The 20,640-nt window shown below is 44.5% G+C and overlaps 1 protein-coding gene across 3 annotated transcripts in view; it reads left to right on the top strand.

Annotated features, from left to right (window-relative positions):
- Positions 1-525: 525 nt before the first annotated feature.
- The window catches only part of ING1 (RING/FYVE/PHD zinc finger superfamily protein), a 35,619-nt gene continuing 15,504 nt past the window's right edge, over positions 526-20,640 (top strand). Inside the window, exons 1-3 of one of the 3 annotated variants that reach the window (XM_087385917.1) lie at positions 555-666; positions 984-1,066; positions 17,364-17,435. In XM_087385917.1, coding sequence (XP_087242043.1) covers positions 17,408-17,435 — 28 coding nt within the window. In that variant the 5' untranslated portion in view covers positions 555-666; positions 984-1,066; positions 17,364-17,407. Of the gene's footprint in view, positions 667-983; positions 1,067-17,360; positions 17,436-20,640 lie in introns of all 3 variants that reach the window. The other 2 variants (XM_087385916.1, XM_087385915.1) reach the window with 2 other exon arrangements.

A 20,640-nucleotide genomic window follows, 5' to 3' on the forward strand; every position in this document is an offset into this window, starting at 1 on the left:
TCTCTATTAGAAATGAAAAATGTAGAGATAGAGATAGAGAAGAGAAGAGAAGAGCTAGAGATAGAGAAGAGAAGAGATTCTTTAGGACACATGGCAGGCTCTTGTTCTCTAATCTGCCACATGTCCTGATTTTGCTGCATTAATTGATCCACAAAATAGCAATACAGTCAGTCACATTGAATAAGAGGCAACATAACTTTGTGGTTTATAGCCAACTTTCTCCTCCTGAGCTCCTCCCCCAGCATCATCTCGTCACCTTTTCTCCCTCCCCCCGCCCCCTGTCTCTCTCCCTATAGTCTTTCTCCACACTGTTTCCTTTTGGTTTGCTCTTTTTGATCTTGGGCAGGCTTATGAATGATTAAAATATCATTCACCTTGTTACATTAGGAGTTACGACTATTGTTGATATTCTCTTTGCCTAAAGTTGTTACTTCATTCGTTTGTTGCGCGAGATGAACTTTCAGCCACGTGGCCATTTTAGAAAAGCTGCCCTTGTAGTATTAAATAATATATAATATAATAATATAAGATAAGATCTGATTTAGGGCTACGTTGCGTGGAGCTCATTCCCCAATTGGAGATCTGCCGACCAGCTCACTCTCTTGTTTCGATTCTTGTTGTGGCGGTCTTGTTTCAGCATGACGTACCTGGAGGACTTCGTACATAGTGCGTCCTGCTAACCAGTTCCCAGCTGTTGTCGATTCATTAGGAAACAACTCGTAGTCCATGTCCTTTTGGTAAAAATTGCCGGTGCTCTTTCCCGCGCATGTACTACGGATGAGTGTGGTTGCCTAAGCCAAAATTTCGTACAACTTTTTCGCAGTCAGGATACGAGTGCCGTGTTGCACCCCTCTTCTATTCTCTCATCCCTTGCGCCTACATATGGATCTGAGTTCGCATATTCAGCTAATGTTAAAGATTACCGATCTCTTCATAGGGAGTCAAGACAGCTACGCGCCTAAAGATGTTAATCCTTCTTTCAGTGATGATGGAGAACAAAGAATGCACACGCTTCATTGGATTTGTGAATGTTAGCAACTTTTTCTTCTGTAAGAAGTTAGGCCAGGTATGACGCGTAATTACTTGGGCCTTTTGTCCTTGTTTCTAGGTATGTACTGAAGGAGAGGAATTGTTCCCACTTGAAATCCTGCAAGATCTCAAGAAAAGATTCAAAGATCCACCTTAAGTTTGTAAATCTGGAGATTAGTAAAAGGCCGGGAAGGTTTTGTAGCCGATTGCCTCAATAGGAGACGGAAAGTATAGCTGCCTCCTATTTCGGTGTAGAGGTTATCATAAGAAGATCTTGCACCTGTATACTTTTAAGACCAAGTTTTCGTTGTTTTCAAAAAGTAGCGAGCCTCTTATGTAAAATTTTCGAGCATCTTGGTGAGCTGTTTACGGTCTCTCCTTATGGACAAGAAAGTCTGGGGCACAGTGATTCTAGGTGCTACGTTGGAACGTCATGGTCATAGCGAACCTTTGAATTCTTAACCATTTACTTGAATGGTTGAAGTAGAGCATGGCTTTGTGGGTATAGTTGGAATTCTTCATGATAGAGATAGGTATTCTTGGGGTCATTGAATCTTTTTCAGCAGATGAGTTGTAACAAGCACAATTACCCACCTAGAAAGGACAATCATCATACTTTGCAAAGGAAACTGTTTGAATGACTTCTTTTATAAGCTGAGGCAACATTGCCATCACAACAGTTGTTGAAGTGGAAACGAAATGAAACGCTGTACCTGGAATATATTTCCTTCCTGTTGGTTGTGTCTAGCCTATCCAGGGTTGCCATGCAGCCATAGCAGCAGCAAACTGGCCATACAAATGTGCCCACAGACAGAGTCAGTCAAGTAGTGCAGCTTGCATCCCATAACTTGGTGGGTCCTGCAATAGCAGTCAGACTAATTCATGCAATAGCCTCCCCCCCCAACCAAAACGCAAAAAAGACTGCTCATTCTTCAAAGGTGAAGCAGGAGCACTCCTCAAGCAGCAACAATCACTCTAACTCATAGGAGTGAGGAGCAGCTTCCATCACATGTTGATTTAGGCTTTCACCCTTAGGAAAAGCGTAGTTTGCCCTCTTGGGTGAGTACTAAAGAAGGAGAGGGGCCCCTTGTGCTTGTGCATCTTTCTTACTTGCCGGTCATTTCATGTAAGCAATTTCTTTATGCTTCAAATGTCATGTAGCAAGTTCTTTACGTGACCCATGCATGCATGCAAAATTAAGAAGACAGCTTGAATGTTTTAGAGCTGCAATATGTTTTCTCTCCGTTGTGATTGAGGGAAGCAAGCGGCACATGTGTTTGTCAATTGAAGCAAAGACCCACTTCAACAATCATCATGGCAATAATGTAAACACATTCAATGTTTGAGTCTGGGAAATTGGATGCGTCAAATTACCCGATCTAGAAGGTGAAGATCTGGAGTCATTTAATGGCTCGGAAGCTGTGGAAATCGACAATGGGAGTGGAGGCGAAGGCGGAGGACATGGTGGACAGACACGAAAATATACTCATGGCAGTTGACGGAGAGGAGCTCGAAGCCTGGGAAGATAGAGATGCCCATGCCTTGGCATTGATCATAGGGACTACGGCAGACTCCGTGCTTCCTCACATCTAGATGGTCGAGACGTCAGTAGAGGCATGGGTCACTCTGAAGGATCTGTACGAGACAGACAACACATCTCGGATCCTGCTTCTTCAGCATCAGCTCTACAACCTTGATATGGATGAGGGAGATTCGGTACATTACCACTTGACAAAGATCAAGGTGGTGAGGGATTAATTTGCATTAGTTGGTCAGAAGATGAACTCGTGTCATTTGGCCTTGATGGTCCTAAGGAGGCTACCTCAGAGTTTCAAAAGCTTTGTTACGATTGTGATAGCAGGATAGAGGACCAAACCTCTGACTTTTGAGGAGTTGGGTCCATTACTGCTACAAGAAGAAGCTAGGGAGAAGCTTTATAACAATGACAAAGACATCAAGGCGTTGTTGGCGATGGATTAAGGCGTTGCTCTATAACAATGACAAAGACATCAAGGCGTTGGCGAAGGATTACATTGGCAAAGGAAAGGGCAAGCCTAAAGGTGACAAGTCTAAGAAAGACGACTCTAATGACAAGGATACTTCCAAGAGAAAGCAGAAGAAGAAGTGCTTCTATTGTGACACGCCAGGACATTTTGCGAAGGATTGCAAAAAGAAGAAGGCGGATCAAAAAAACAAAAGGAAGGAGTCTCACTGAGATTCAGAGGGTGATACAAGGGCTAAAGCAAATGTGGTAATCGAAGAGTTATTCCTGGTGACATCTCCTAGTGTTACTGAGGTCATATATGCCGACCTAGAAACCACGGTGATGATGTTTGACATTGAGATGTGGGTCGACGAGGAGTCAAATGCCTTTGTGAAGGTGAAGGGTAGCATGGAGTGCCTTCCAGGTGCGTGGCTTTTGACACTGAAACGAGGGTGGATTCCATGGAGTGCCCTGGGGTCACAAGCATTATAGCTTGGATAAAGGTAATGGGAACTACTTTTGATAGCCCTTGCCCTTGCGACTAATTTGGCTTGATATTTTTTAATACTTTACATTGGTTTTTCACCGGTGTGTATAAAAAAGTAAGAGACTAAACCCAAATACTGTAGTCTCTTCACTAGTTATCTCTTGTAAATAAAGAAGTGGGTTCGAACTTTGCAAGCACAAGTTGACATTGCACTCAGTTGATGAGACACCTCCTCAGTATTTGAACCAACCATTTTCCAATCCTATCTAGACATATTCCCAAAGGAGTTACCACACAAGTTACCACCTTGTCGGCTGACGAAGGCACATTCCATTTGGTTCTCCAGTGGTCCTTGTACAAGAAAAGAAAAAGTCTATGCCCATCTGCATTGACTACCGAGCTCTTAATAAGCTCACAATTTAAAACTAATACCCATTGTCTTGCATTGATGACCTTTTTTATCAACTGTTACATGCAATACACTTCCCCAAGACACATGTACACAACTCTGGAGGTCAAGGGAGGGCTCCATCATGACGAAGGCTAGCACTTAAACCGATGTGAAGTATTGATTTCAAGGGCTATGAAATGGCGGCATTTCAGTTTAGTCTCATAAGCCAAAAAATCATAAAGATAATAGCTAATGAGGCAGCACATGACTAACAATAGAAGAATTTTATCAACCAGCTGTCGGAACCCTACTGCCCCTATGTCCTCTTCATTGACATTTTTAAAGAAACAATGGGCATCAAACTGCTCACTAGGATCAATCTGTGATGTCTAGATTCCTGCACTGGCAATCATCTGACTCATCTGGATCTCTAGCACTTCAAAGAAACCCCCATTGGATCTGCCAGGTCATGACGCCCAAACAAATGCACATATTGCCATCTGAGTCAACGGGAACAACTCCTCATGGCTTGAGGTTCTGCCTGCCTGAATCAAAGACTCCTTCACCATTGCACCTGTCTGGTAGGTCTTGCTGCCAGCAAGCAATCTTCCATCTGGAACCAGAAAGCTTTCTGGCAGCACATCCTGCCTCATGCTACTTGAAGGTTGGAACAATTGACGTGATGGCTGCAGAACCTTCCTTCTGCTCACTGGTCCCCACATTGATCCTTTGAGGACACTGCTGCCAATCATGACCTTTCTAGCCACAATGGTTACAAGTACGTGAAGCCTTCAAAGCTTCCCTTTCCTCAGCTGCCAACTTCTTCCTTCCCTTCTGCTCAGTTGACAAAGCCTCTGAGGGAAGGTCATAATTATGATCCAAAAATCTCTCCTGATTGAGCACCATCGAGACCAATTCCTCCCATGTCAATGTATTCAATCCTTCCATTGGTTATGAAGGACGAAAAGAGTGCAGAGTACTGAGAAGACAAGTAGGACAGCAATGTTATGGCCATGTCCTCAGATGATATCTGCTTTCCCTCTGAAGAATCTCTTGCTGAAGTTTTCGTAACTTATTGATCGGCTCCCACATCGATGAAGACTAGTGGGATTCAACGATCTCATCTGGACTTCCAAAGAGACCATCTTCATGGGAGAGCTTTTATTGTACAAGGATGCCAAATGCTCCCAGATACTTTTGGCCACCGTCATATGCTTCACATGATTAATCACCTGAGGAGTACAGTTTAGGAATATGAACAACCTTACCCTCGCATTGACATGGTCCCACAGCTGAGACATGGTCTTGGCCTCCTCATGCTGCAGGATCCCTAGGTTGGACGCAAGGGGATCAATATGAAGTCTGCAAAATCATGACGGACATTCTACTCTACCCTCATAGGGAGCGGGCACACCCACAACAACGTCACTTACACCCTAACCTAACCATGGTACATCAGGGGAGGCTGACCTCCAACATTTTGCTCCAGCATTATGCACACCGCTCTGCCTTGACTACGTGCTCCAGCACCCAGCCCTAGTCCCACACCACTGCCTCTGCGATCAGGGATCTGTTGCTTCCTTGCTGTCCTAGTCCCACACCACTTCAGTTCAGCCTGGGCCTCTGTGATCAGCGATTCACTGCTTGCCTGCTGCGATCTGTCCCTTTGCTCCACCAGCATCCTGTAACAGCCCCCATTTCCTTCCTTACATTGCCCTCCTCTGCTCTCTTTTCCCACCTCTCTCTCAGCGCTCCAACCAGGCACATGGCTGTAGTTCTTGACCCTGCCACCCAACTGCAGCTTCTTCATGCCTCTCCCATTGCGTCCATGCCTCACAGCCCTGTCTAGTATAGCTACATTTCTCAATGGTGAGCTGAAATCCTTACAGTTTGGATAAGTGGACTTCACCCCCCCCCCCACTTCATCCTTAATCAGGAGTCTTGTACTCGATTTACAGATAAGGACAAAGGCAAAGTGGAGAAGCCGAAAGAAAACGACAAGAAAGAAAAGGAAAAGAGGAAAGGTGGAGCACAGCAAGGACCAAATCAACACAAGGTAGCACTGGTAGTGGGAACCAGGCGGATAACACTACATCTCTGCTCATTCCACTTATTGGCAACTCACCCGGCCCTAAGGCTACTTAGATAGCCCCTCTCAATCCACCCCAGTCTTTGATCTCGTCTTCTCTCCCACTCCCACAATGTCTCCTCTCCCCCCAGGTCACACCCTCCTCAGATATCCATGCCATACCAAACCATGCCTGGTTTCTTTTCAGCCCATACGATGCCTACCACGTACCAATCATCCATTTCATACGCTACCACCTCTGTGATCTCCACCTTGGGGGCTCCAAAGCATGGTATTGAGGGAGTGTGGCGGGCCAGACAAGACCTCACTAGAGATCAGCCTCTTGTGATATGTTTTAAAGACACTCCGGCTTGACTAGCAGCATTGTGCAAACACGCATCTCTAGAGAACCCTCCATAGGTTCACATGGACGTGGACGTTACTCGTACCACGTCTTCACACCACTCTATTTTTTTTCTTCAAGAAAATTACTTCATTAAGTATAAATGAAAACCGCGAGAGCAAGCTCAAATGCGGGAGTACATCATGCAATGCATGAGGAAAAAACAGGTTAAAGTGAGCTAATAAAGAACCAAGGCAGAGGCTGAAAATGCCATCTCAACCCTGAAGGAAACTCAGAGAAGAAAGGATATCCTTTGCAAACTTTGGAAAAAGTAACTCTCCTGGTAGTGGTTGCTTTGGAGGATCCTTGCCTACTCGCCCAAATGGCCATTGGAGTGTCTACTGTGTCAGTCCAAATACTGGCCATACTCTGGGAAGGGTGAACCTGGATACCCTCCATCGCCTCTGTACACTTGGCTCTCCAAATATGCCAAGCTACAATGCTAGCCAAAATCTCCCAAGATGTGTCTATTGAGGCATGAGCAGCTCTGAAAGGAGTGAGGGGAACATCCTGGAGGGAACAAGACTCCATTGAATGTCGCCGTACAATGAAAGCTGGATCTGGATCATGTCCCTTGAAAAACACCTGTGGGCCAGTAAGAGATAACTAAGCCACTGAACCCCAGGTCATATAGACAGGTGCTGGATGAAAGATGTTGAAAATCCTAGCAACACCTTTCCATATTGTCCTCGCCTATCTGCACTCCCAAAGGCGATGTTGTATTGACTCAACTGCCATGTGACAACGAGGACAAGTAGGGTCAGCCCCGAACCTGGATCTCTACATGTTCACTGCAATCCCTCCGTGAATAGAAAGCCAAAAGAAAAGAGTGATCTTTCTATTCCTAAGGGATTTCTAGAGCCTATGCCAAAAGTTCTTTTGCACAGCTGTGGAAATCTGAAAACTATCCCAGTGTGGTGCTCTGGAGGGCCTCCAACCTCTACCGTTGAGCTGAAACCTTCGGGCATTTCTAACGGTATAGTGAAAGAAGGGAAAGCTCTTCTCTCGATGCCCCTCATCAATCCATTCCCACTCCCCTGGGTCCCGTTGCAAGAACCTAATAGGGGAACCACCATACAGCCAGAGTCTCCAAGACCTCAACGCAAGGAGAATAGGATCAGGGTCAAGATACCACTGTGAATCCCTGCCCCACTCCATCAATCTTGCAATCCTGACAGGCTGAAATGCAACCTCCAAAAGTATATCTGATAAGTATGCCTCTCGATTGAACATTAAAGACAAGGGTATCCTCATGTGCATCTTGCAATGCAATGACCTGTAGCGGAATGCTTGTCCCTGAGAATGCTTCCCACGAAGTGGACTCTTTAAGCGGCATGTCATCTATGTCAATCCACTCTGGTGGAATGGTTGCCTGCATCTGCTGTATCGTGAGTGCACTCCCTCTGAGGTGGCCAACTGCTAAAAGTCTCTGATCCTCTGAAAGTCTCATAAAGGCTTGCCAAGCGCCTACAGTAGAGGCAGGTCTCCTCTTCCATCTAGACCACTGCATATAATGTGACACTCCAAGTGGCCTGCCATGATGATCTAAAATTGAGTCATTTCACACGACTGGTTGTCTTTGAATCTCTGGGTGGAACTTTGCGAAGTGTGTTTCTGAAGCAGCCCCATTCATACCACTCTATGGTAGTAGACTTCCTAGAAAAGCATGGGATGCTAGCTCATGACTCCAAAAGAATCACAAGAGCAAGATGTCATCAGGATGGGCACTTGACATCCGTGGTTGGTTCACACGGTGGAATGTACACCCACAACACAACTCTGCTGCTATAGAGCCAAGTCGTCCAGCAAAAGACTAGGCATAAGCCAGGTCGGCCATCATATAAACCCCTCATCCCAAGTCGGTCCACATCGGAACACGTTGGGGTGCCTAGTATCATAGGCCCATGTGTGAGTGTGTGTGTGGAGTCCTAGGCACAATGCCCAAGGGCCACACTAGCCATAAGATCATGATGACACATGACGTCACATGATATTACCATGATGAGAGATGACATACATGTCTGAAACCATCTTTGGAAAAAAGGACTCAATAAGAATAGAAAAAAGACAAGAGGTGTTAGGTGCAAAAGTAAAACTACAGCCCACAAATTTCAGGTGCTGGGAAGGAGGAGGATTATTCATGACAAAAGCCAATGGATCGACTCCCAAAGCCTACCCTAGCAGTGGCTCCCACAAGCAGGGGGAGGGCTCATGAGAGTTAGGAGAGGCCTCATGGGAGCACTCATGGGAGATGCCACGGGATGGATTTGGGTCCTTGGAGGGTTTTGTGTCCCCAGAGAGATTCATGTATGCGGTGCAATGGAGGTCGTGGAGTTGGAGGAAGAAATCTAGAGGCGATGTCTTGTTGGCTTGGCAGTGTTCTTCACTTCTGCCACCGAATAATGAGAGTTAGGGCTTTAAAAAACATTTTATATAGGCCCATCATCTTTTTTAGGCCCCTTTCAATTAGCTTAAGGTTCCACCCTTCCCCTCAATTAGCTTTAGGGGAAGGGTTCCCCCCTTTCCCCCACCCCCCCCTCTCCCCCTCCCTCTCCCTGCCCCTACAAGTAGAGGAAGGGCGAGCCCTCTTATGGCAATGGGATGCCATGCATAAGGAGGAAAAGTGGCTGGGTTTGTGAGACTTGCAAGAACGAGACCCTGACCTACATCATCTGAAACTGTAATGGAACCTTATGGTTAGAACTATGGAATTTCTTGGAGTGATGAGACTAGAGAAGTCGGAGGAGTACGTGGATTCTGTGTCGCAGTTTTGTACCTATCATGTCTCATGTGGATGATCACCGTGGAGAGACAGGATCCACATTCCAGGTTCGTCTGGATTCGGATCAAGAGCACATAATCAAGAGAACTTTCATCACAGTTTGCTCTTTTGCTCTAGAGACCTCACATTTTGCCAAGGGGCTTTGGGACGATAGAGAGGCATATCCATACTTGGTCTTATACCCAGATATCGAGTCCCCCACAATAGTTAGTACGATGATGAGTGTAAGTCTTGGCATTGAGCTCAGTTTTGACTGAGATAGAGACCAAATGTGTTGGCTATGGCAAGCACTGGAAGCTCAAAAATGGAGGAGAGAAGGAGAAAAACGAGATGCTGTAATAGATTGCTGCAAAAGTGAGAGTGGAGGCTCAAGAGGGAGCCAACATAACAAAACCCTAGGGCTAACTGTCCTAACTGGACTAAGTGTCCTAATTAACCTAGGTGGTACATGTACTAACTGTACCAATAGGCCTAAGTGACTATAACTAGGCCTGCAAGGCACATACCAAGGAATAAGTGGCACCTATGGATAGCCCATAGAATGGCCTACAAACCCCTCTCCATGGTATGGGATGAAGTATCTTGGACATATTTAGGATAGGTGAATATCTAATGTCAGGGTTGCTCATGTTCGTCTTGTAGGGATATAGCAATCTATGGCTGTACAGAGTACAACAGATCAAGTTACAAAAGGTACTAAGTTTAAAGCTTGCGGAAAAGCCTCAAACTTAGGTAGAGGTAGGGCCTTTGTAAAAAGATTTGCCAAGTTGTCTTCAGTGGGAACATAAGACGAGTGAATATCACCTGTTGATAATCGCTCTCTGATGTAGTGATAGTGAACCTCAATATGCTTTGTGCGAGCATGGAAAACAGGATTCTGCGCAACAGTCAAAGCACTTTGACTATCAGTGAAGATGACAGTAGGAGCAGTCTGACGTGCATAAAGATCTACAAGTAGCTTCCGAAGCCAAACACACTCCACTCTAGCTATAAAAGTTGCTTTGTACTTAGCTTCACAGCTAGAAGTAGCAATTGTACTCTGCTTCTTGCTAAACCAAGAAACACATGAAGTACCAAGCATAAAATAATTGCTACTGTGTGACACACGAGTGTCCGAACAACCAGCTCAATCACTATTAGTGAATCCATGCATGACAAGTGAAGTATCAGCCCCATAAAGAAGGTCTAAATGCTGTGTGCCTTTTGAGATATCTGAAAACACGCTTCACGGCATGCCAATGGTGCATAGATGGCCTGTGCATATATCTGCTCAATTGTGAGACAACATACTGTAGATCAGGTTTCGTATGGCATAGGTAAATCAAACAACCAACTGCCTATTGATAGAGAGTGACATCACATGTATTGCTGTCATCCTCAGAAGACAAGTGAAAACCAGGCTCTAATGGTGTGGATATTGGTTTGCAATCCTCAAACTGAAAACGCTGCAAAAGTTGTCCAATGTACTTGGATTGTGACATCAAAATGCCCCCCTCACTTCTAGCAAATTGGATGCCCAGATAGTATTTCAAAAGATCAAGATCAGACATAGCAAATGTCTGTTGCAAATCAAGTTTAAAATCTGCAATTTGTTGAGCATGTGTCCTAGTCACAAGCATGTCATCCACATCATAAAGGACTAAAATCAGCAAATCTGTCCTGGGTAGCCTCTATAGGGCTGTTCTGAAAGCCAAGTGTGAGCAAATGAGTATGAATCTTGGAATACCAAGCCCGAGGTGCTTGCTTCAATCCATAGAGGGATTTTTTCAAGCGGCATACCTTGCTTTCAAAACTTTCAACCTCAAAACAAGGAGGTTGGGAAACATAGAAATGTCCATGAAGGAAAGCTGTCTGGATATCAAGCAGATGTACTTGCCAATGAAAGTGGGCAGCAAAGGCAATAACAATGTGAATAGTAGTGATCCTGGAAGTGGGAGCAAAAGTCTCCTCAAAGTCAATGCCATGCTGCTGAGCATAGCCCTTAGCAACAAGATGGGCTTTGTAACAGTCCACTGAACCATCAGCTTTCCGTTTGATTTTATAAACCCACTTAGTTCCAATGGCATTCTTGCTAGGAGGCAAATCACACGACTCCCAAGTGTTAGTTTGATGGATAGAATCCAATTCAGCTTGCATAGCCTTCAACCAACAATTATATCTTGATGACATAAGGGCTCTTCATTGCATGCTGTAGCAACCAAAGCATAAGCAACAAAACTAGCATGCTCTTTCCGGATAGCTGCTCTGGTACGGGCTGGCAAAGGAGTATCTTGTTTGCTGTCTTTTAATGTGTCAAGGAGCCAACGGGGTACCTTTTTGGGCTCCTGAATTTCAGCTCTTTCTTGGTCAAGAGCCCTGTGCAAATGGTCCTGATCAATGAGAGGCATATCAGGCCGAATATCTGGCTGCACATGTGGCTGCAAATGACCAATAGACGGAGGAGGTACAACCTCAGATGAAACATCATCTCGAGCATTGGATGGAAACGAAGGCATCAAACTGTTAAAAATGTTTGGGGCATCAACAACGGGCTGTTTTTGACAGTCCAGCAAAGGCATAGTGGAAGATTTATCAAACACAACATCCTGACTGACAAAACACTTGCCCGTGCGGGGCTGATATAGCTTATAGCCCTTTCTCTCTGAGCTATACCCAATAAAAATGCACTTGATAGCTTTATCATCCAACTTAGTGCGTGTCTGTGAAGGCACATGAACATAAGCTAAGCATCCAAAAGTCCTCATGTGAGAAATGCGAGGCTTACGACCCATTCAAGCCTCATAAGGTGTGATAGTTTGCAATGCCTTTGTGGGACATCTGTTCAAGATATATTTAGCACACATGACTGTATCCAACCACAACTTGTTAGGCAAATTTTGCCTTTCAACATGCACCTGGCCATTTCCATCACTGACCTATTTTTCTGCTCAGGCATGGGATTTTGTTGAGGAGCATAAGGCACCATGCATCGATGATGTATGCCATGTGAAGCCAAAAAAACAGCGAACTCCTTTGACATGTATTCACCCCCTCTATCTGTATTAAGATGAGCAATATATGCAGCGCACTCGCATTCTCAGCCAAGGCAATAAAGTGCTTGAAGCATGAAGAAACTTCAGATTTGGATTTCAAGGCGAAAATCCAAGTGTACCTGGTGAAGTCATCAATAAAAGTGACAAAATAATAGAAGCCCCCAAGAGCTGCAACCCTCATGGGTCCATAAACATCACTATAAACCAGATTAAGCTTGCGTGAAGCACCAACTCTCCCATCCTTGGGAAATGCAGCACGGTGCATCTTACGAAGCAAGCATGATTCACAAACATGCTTTGAAGGCATATGCATTTTGGGAAGATCAACAACCATACTATCCTTATATAACTTCACCAAGGCTCCAAAATTAAGGTGTCCAAACCTCTCATGCCACAAATGAGTATTTGCCATGGTAGAATCAAGAGCAAAGGCATGTGCATCTACAAGTGCAGCATCATCATCCAAACATGTGTCATAAGCATCAAGTCTATAAAGACCTCTAGTCAATGTGTCAGTCAAGACCATAGTAAAGGCATGTGTAGTCATACAATGCACACCTAACACCACTCAAAAAGAACATGAAAGCCACATGTAGCTATGGCTGAAATAGAAATGAGGCTCTTACGAATGCCTAGAACTTAAAGCCCATGCTCTAGAGTGACAATACCACCAGAGACCGAAGTAAGATCAACTTGCCCAATACCTGTCACGGTATATGATGCATTATTGGCACATGTGACACTCCCCCCCTGAGATGTATGCTCTAATGAGCTGAATAACTCTCGGCAGGAAGTGATGTGCTTGTTAGCATCACTATCAAAGAGCTAGGCATCATGAACATCTGAAACTACTATACAAGCATCATGAACATCAGGATTAAACCAAGAAAGCCCAATGTTGATCTTGTGCAAATTAGTGGACTCATGTCGATCCTCTGCACTAGAAGAGCCAGATACTACAAGACCAGAGTCTTTCTTCTTCTTTTCTGATGCAATGCGCTTATTGCATTCATAAATATCATGCCCAGGTTTCCTGTGATAGTTACATCTCTTCTTCTTTTTATTATCCCCTGAAGAAGAGGCACCCTGTGAATGATCAGCGGGGGTTTACCAGCGGAAACCTTGCCTTTGCCTTTGTGATTGTGTTGGGCAGCAAAGGCTTGATCACTAGTATAGAAGCATTGCGATTTGCACGACTTTACTTCTCGTGAAGAATAAGAGCAACCAGCTGGTCAAATGAGAAATGATTGGCATTACCCCTTGCAACCAACCTCAATGTAGTAGCAAAGCCTTGATAAGAATGAAGCAACCCATCAAGGGTATTAGAAACAAGGTGAGAATCAAGCATAATCTCATCAATGTTGGCCAATTGCTCTTTCAAATCCTTTACATCAGTGAGATAGGCATCCATGTTTCCACCCTCATCAAGCTTCAAATCTTTCAATTGCTTGCGGAGATAGGCAACCCTCGCCTCATTCCGCACCTGAGTCAAAGATGCTAGCTGATCCCATGCTTTCTTAGCTGTCTTGCAAGACCGGATGTGAGGGATAATAACTTGTTTCATTGAAAGAGCAATCAAGGCATGTGCTTTAGCATCACAACCATCCCACTGAATTTGCTCCTGTGTAGGAGGCAAAGCACCTGTAACAGTATTTGCAGGGATTCTAGAAGTAGCATTAGAACCATCACTTGAAGACCCATCACCTAAAGAAGAACCCTAGGCAGTAGGTGCAGCACCAGAAGTGGCATTACGTGTAGGCTTGGCCTTAGAACCTCAAACAATATGCCATAGATTCTTGGCAGCCAAAACATGTCCCATCATGTATGACCACATGGGATAATTGGTGCCATCAAGCTTGTCATGAGCCCCAAGCATCCCAAACAAATCACCCTTGCTGCTAGTCATGGTGTTGAAATTCAAGACAAATGCACCAATTGGCAAAGCAAATGAGAGAAAGGCAACCTCTCAAATCAAGTGACAAAATTTTGCTCAAGCTTCAAAGCTTATGCCTGCAGGAGACTCTGCTGTCTCAAGGTGTACCTGTTACAAGAAAAATTCCCGAAAGGCAACACAAGGCCTTCCAAGGCAACACGGGGCCTTTCCAAAATGCAAATGAAGCAGAAATTGGAAAGAACCAATGCAACAACGGCTTACCCAATGATGTAGCCCGAAAGGACAGTAATGTAAACGCTCTGAATGTGAACAAAGAGATTCACCCTTGAAGTAGAGGTGAAAATGAGAGAAAATGAGGGCTGGAAATGAGAATTACAGCAAGAGAAAGTGCTCCCACGAGGAGGAGAGCACTTAGAAATGAAAAGAGAGAGATCCAATGGAGGGGTACTCGCAGCCCAAGGCAAAGGTAAGCCAAATGAAAAGAAATGGGCTCAAGGAGAGACCTCCAGATCTCTCCAACAATCTCCAAAAATCTTCAACAGCCAGCAAGAGAGAGATCCAATGGAGGGGTACTCGCAGCTTGAGGCAAAGGTAAGCCAAATGAAAAGAAATGGGCTCAAGGAGAGGCCTCCAGATCTCTCCAACAACCTCCAAAAATCTTCAACAGCCGGCACGCAGCTCGAGACAGCTCCAAAATACTTGCATGCTTCACGAAGTAGCTCCAAAGTGTTGGGAAATCTTCGAACTGGCTGGCACACACCTTGAGGCAGACCCGCACTGCATTAAATGCTGTCTGACAGGTCCGTATAGATTCCATACTGCATTAATTGCAGGTCTGATAAAGACAAGGTATACTACAATATCAAAGGACCTAAAAAGCGTGCCCATGTGCCAAGCTCTATCACTTCAAAATTCTTGGATGATGGTGGTCCTACTCTCCTCTTCAGCTAAGGCCTCTAGTGTGCACTTCAGTCTATCTGTGAGACACATGATTTGAAGGTTAACATGTTGGATAAAACCAAGGTCATGATCTTCAACACATCTCGAATGGTAGCTCCCTTTAGGTGTGGTCTTCATGATGCGACTAGCTATGCAAACTTGTTTGAGTAGAGAGTATGCCGCACTAGCCACACTTGAGCATCAATTCATATTTTCAGGATCCAGAACCAAGTCTCTCTCTTTGACTCGCTTGTGTCCAACGGAGATGTACGGTTGTCCCTTTTGGGGAACAAATCTATCGGAGAGAGGATGGTCTTGTATAGAGAGAGACTATAAGTACTGCTTCTTGCTCGGATGATCCGGTGCAAGCCATTGGTCCCGCATCATATTTTGCTAGTAGATTTTGGTTTTGTAGTCTTTTAGGTGGTTACTTATCTCCATAGAGTCAGAGACTTTGGTAACGGTGTAGATAGCCATGGCTATCCTTGACTTCATCTATCACATTGGAGGCAGAGGGAGATTAGCAGAGCTAGTATGCTTGGACATGCAGATGGTTTGGAGGCTTGGGATTATGTAGGTCGTCAGAGAGGATTTGTTACCTTTCCATAGGTACAGGTTTTGGCTGGCGCTTCTTGAGGTTTCGGTAAAACTGAGCTTCTATAGGTGTCATTGTTTGCGTATCTCAGAGAAGGGGTTTACCAAACCATTAGGCTGTGTGCTATGAGATTTGTGGATGACGTCATTGTTTATTAAGCAACAATTTTCACCCACTCAGAGAGTTCCTAGCACATTTTGATCAACAACGTGTGGCTACTTTTCTTCTTGTGGCCTAGAGATGTAGAGATTAGCTCATAGGAGCATAAAGGTGAGCACAATAGGGACCAGCAGGGTCCAGGTAGAGCACAGTTTTCCTCTGGTGACCTAATCTAGGGATAGCAAGGTGCCAGATGTAGTAGCGAGCCAAAGTATACAACTCTCGAGGCCCGACCCCGGGTGGACACTCACATGAGGAGTGTAGCCATATCCTCTCTTTTCGTAGTGGGGAGATAAGAAGAGAAGGGAGGGATTTGGATAGCATCATCAACGATCCATCACTGGTTTTCTTCCTTGATGCTTGAAAGACAAGACATTTGTCATCTTAGGTATTTGTTGTTGCTTAGGTGGTTTCATCATTTTGTAAAATTACACTCGTTATTTTTGTTTTTTTCCTTGGATTACTTTTACCAATATTTTAAGTGCTTTGCCTCTCTTATAAAGAGGGATGTTCAATCCAATGTTATTCTTTTTTGCTCTTTGGTTGCATGATTCAAATTGAGCGCACTTTGTTTTGTATTGCCCATCTTTTCTCAATTTGCTTGTGAGATTTAACTCTCTCCATGGTATTTTATCAAAATGTAGGAATAGCGACAAAAAGATAACTCTTATCAATTGCAATTTGAGAGACTTGGAGTTTTGAGAAGCTTTTTGAAGCCCTACTCCTCTGGCAAGGGATTAATCCTACAACTTTTTATTTTCTCACACCACCGGGGTACACTAAGCTACACATGCCTGACTCACTACGGATCTCCATCGGATAGTTTCGGATATCATCACACTGCCTCCGCATAGAGAGCGGCAGAGCAGAGGGGATCCCTAGGGAGCATCGCATATGCACATTGTGTGACTACCAGGAGGTTGAGTCGTGGGAGCATTTTATTTTTAGGTGCCCAATGTACTCCGAGATCCGACGTCGCTACCACTGTCTCTTCAGAGACGGCTTCGGATCCCTTTCCAGATTCCTCGCCTACCTAGATTAGACATGCCTTACGGCCTTCATTCACGAGGGGGTCCAACACAGAGAGTACTTACTCAGGCGACAGGGCTTGGCCACACCACGAGACACCTCTCAGAGCAGGATCACAGAGTTCTTCCCATCGAGTGATATTGATCGTCCAGTCTCTAGCCATAGACATGATAGAGATCCCGACTTGACGACCGTAGCATGACACACAAGGCATCGAGGGGACACACAAATCACTCTTGGAGACCTCTCGTCATTGTTTAGACCCGGGACACGTCCCACGGGAGTCACGGTGGCTCTGGTCTTGCGTCGAGCCTCTTTCAAGAGACCGAGACGCACTGCACCTCTTGATAGACGCCAGCATCCCATTTGTTAGAAATGACCCAACAGAGGGTACGCACAGTGGAAGACTTATAGTAATGCCCAGGAGCTCACAGGAATGTTATATTTATTATTTCTTTTGTTATTTGGGTAGTAGAATGTTGCATTGAATAGGATTATTGGTCCATTACTCATCCTTGAATTGTAAGGGCTGTTAGTAAATAATGCCTTCTTTTTGCTGTGTGTATAGCAGGTATCGCATCACTTCCTCAAGATTTGAAGAAGAATTATAGTCTGATGCGAGAGCTAGATCAACGGTTTCAAGGTAGTTTATTTTGAAAGCCATGATAATTTTGTTGACGCTTGGTAGAAATGATATATTTGGTATATGATGTTGTCTAGGTTACCTTGTATATTTGTGTTTCTTTCTTTTTGATTACAAAGGTTGCTTCTATGCTTAAATGGGATTTGTGACCTGTGACATTCGTATGTGTGAGAGCAGTCGATCATCATGATTTGCATTCGTCATTGGGTGTTGATGACATTGGGGATGTCATCTGTGTGATGGAGATCATCGTTTCAAACCTTGTGTGAGATGTTGGGGTAAAGGCACATTGCCACCCCTTTATTAAAGATATGACACCTATGACTGTCTTAAGACAGTCATAGGGGGAAAAAACCTAATCCTAATAAAACCTATGAGTTTGTGGTGTGGCTCATCACTTCACACCCGCATCTTTTGTGCCACCACTCTCTCTCACTCTCTCCCCCTTGTACTTCTCCCTCTTATCTTCCCTCTCAACTGCTATGCCTTGATTTTGCAGAGGACCTTTATGCTTTTGCTGAGTGCAAATCTCAGCTTTTGGGTGACATTTTCAAAGGGCTTTTGCCTGGAAGTCTATGCAGTGTATGCCTTGAGGTAGTGTGGAGCCAGGGAGCCCACATTGGTCTTGTTTCCGCAGTGTATTCAGTGACATTTCTTGCAGGTCACATTTTGTGTACGACACCTTGGAAAATCTCAGTTGAGCCACGCTTGGCCGGGGCGCATCTAGTTTACTCGGTCCCTAACTGTCCATCGTTGACAGTGCTCAAAAGATTTTCTCTTCAGTGTCTGTACGTTGGGATCTGTGTTGTTATTGTGTACACAGGGCTGTTTATGCATTGCATTGTCAGGTGAAAGTGCCAGGAGAGCGCTACTTTTTTGTATGCTACCTCAGTTTTGAGGTGTTTTTCACTTGGTACAGGTGTCAAATCAAGGGGCTTTTGCCCAGATTTTGCTTGAGAGCACTTGGGTTACTGTTTGAGACCTTCAGATGCCTTTTATCCCTTTGGCAGAAGGGTGATTGCTTGGGATTTGTCCCATTTTCTGTTGCAGGTTTGTGACAGGCTGAAGTGTCTGGAGCCTCTTTTACAGTGAACAAAACAGTGTATGACAAGTGGTTTATGCATATAAAATCAGTGCAATACCTCATCTGAGGTGGGAGAAGTGATCAGGACAGCAGTGTTTTATGCATCATCAGATGATGATGCACTGTTAAAGCACCTGTGGAACAGCTGCAGCATTCTGAAATTACTGTTTTATGCCTATTTGAGCATGGTACAGTGTGTCAGAAGGTACAGTAACTGGAGGGAAATTTACTGTTTTGCTGCAGATTCTTTTGACAGTTTAAAAAAAAAAAAAAACAGCACTATTGTGAGTGCTTCTGGCTCTTGATTGAGTAGGTTTTTTTTTTTTTGAGAAATCAGAACTTTATTCAGTCATTTTTTGACTTACAGGGAGTCAGGAACTTTCCTTATTTGATATGGCATCAGGGGGAAGTGAATCTTCAATTCTGAACATAAAGAAATTGGAAGGAGTACACAATTATGCATTATGGGCAGAACAGTGTTTGAATGTACTTCTGCTAAAGAAGATTTCTAAGCCCATAAGGGTAAAGGGTGTCAAGCCATCTGACATGGCAGATGATGAATGGGAAGAGCTTGATTTGTCCGCAAGGGCAGCTATCATGCTTACTATTTCTGATACTCTTGTGTTCAATGTTCAGGCTGAAAAGACCTCTTATGGCCTATGGCAGAGGCTAGCAGAGTTGTATGCCCAAAAGAGTTCAGCCAGTAAGGTTTATTGGTTGAAGAAGCTGGTTGATCTTCGCATGAAGGAAGGTACAACTATGACCTCACACTTGAGTGAGTTCAATGCCATCTTTACACAGCTGATTGCACAGGGTTTGAATCTTGATGAGGAGTTCAAGGCTACCTTCTTGTTGTGTACCCTCCCTGAGAGTTGGGACACTTTCAAGACCACCTGTCAAATTCAAATGTCATTCTTATGTATGCTGATGTGGAGAGCTCTCTCCTTATGGAGGAGATGAGCAGGAAAAATAATATGGGCAGCAAGTCTTCAAATGCTTTGCAGGTACAGGATAGAGGCAGGACTCAGCAGAAGGGGAGATCTGCTAGTAAGTCCAAATCCCGCAGTCAGTCCCGTGGCAAAAAGGATATTGAATGCTTTTATTGTGGCAAGAAGGGACATGTGAAGTCTAAGTGCTTCAAGTTCATACGGGATCAGAAAGCCAAGAAGGCTGAAACAAAGGATGCAGGCAGTGGAAGCAAAGGCAAAGGCAAAGGCAAGGCCAAGGCAGATGACTTGGATGTAGTGAATGTTGCAGCAGAGGATAGTGACAGTGACAGACATGATGTTTTATGCTCTTCTGCTGTAATTGCACATACTTTGGTTATTGATGGCCATGACATGCACACCTGGCTCTTGGATTCAGGTGCTTCTTTTCATGTTACTCCTCATAGGGAGTGGTTTACTTCCTACACAGGTACTCATGGAGTTGTTCATCTTGGGAACAACTATGCATGTCAGATTGCAGGGATTGGCAGTATACAGATAGTATTCCCTGATGGACGCATATTTATGCTTGATGGTGTCCGCCATGTGCCGCAAATCAAGAAAAATCTGATTAGCACTGGCTTGTTGGATGACAGTGGTTACCACACCACATTTGGGGATTCCAAATGGGTGATTACTGATGGCCAGGTTGTAGTGGCTGAGGGTTATAAGAGTGATACCTTGTACCCTCTTTATGTTTCCAGTGTGGGTAATCATGTTGTTGCCATAACCGAGCTGTCAAAGGTTTCATTGTGGCATAGCCGGTTGGGACACATGTCTGTTAAAGGAATGCAAGAACTGTCACGTTTGGGTTATCTGCCGTCTCTTTCTTTTTCAGATTTGCCTACTTGTGATCATTGCATATTTGGCAAGCATTCTGTGACTCCTCATAAGAGGAGAACTCCCCAGAATAGAGCACCGCTTGATCTAGTGCACACTGATTTGTGTGAGATGCCACAGTTATCACTAGGGGGTGCAAAGTATTTTATTACTTTTATTGATGATGCCACACGCAAAGTGTGGGTCAATTTCTTGAAGCATAAGAGCGATGCCTTAGATGCTTTCAAGAAGTTTGTCGCTCAGGTTGAGAATCGGACAGGTCGTAGGCTGAAATGCCTCAGATCCGATAATGGGG

The sequence above is a fragment of the Dipteris shenzhenensis genome, chromosome 15 (genome assembly GCF_047967505.1).
Source record: "Dipteris shenzhenensis isolate YYH24624 ecotype China chromosome 15, Dip_SZ_1.0, whole genome shotgun sequence".
Classification (NCBI taxonomy): Eukaryota; Viridiplantae; Streptophyta; class Polypodiopsida; order Gleicheniales; family Dipteridaceae; genus Dipteris; species Dipteris shenzhenensis.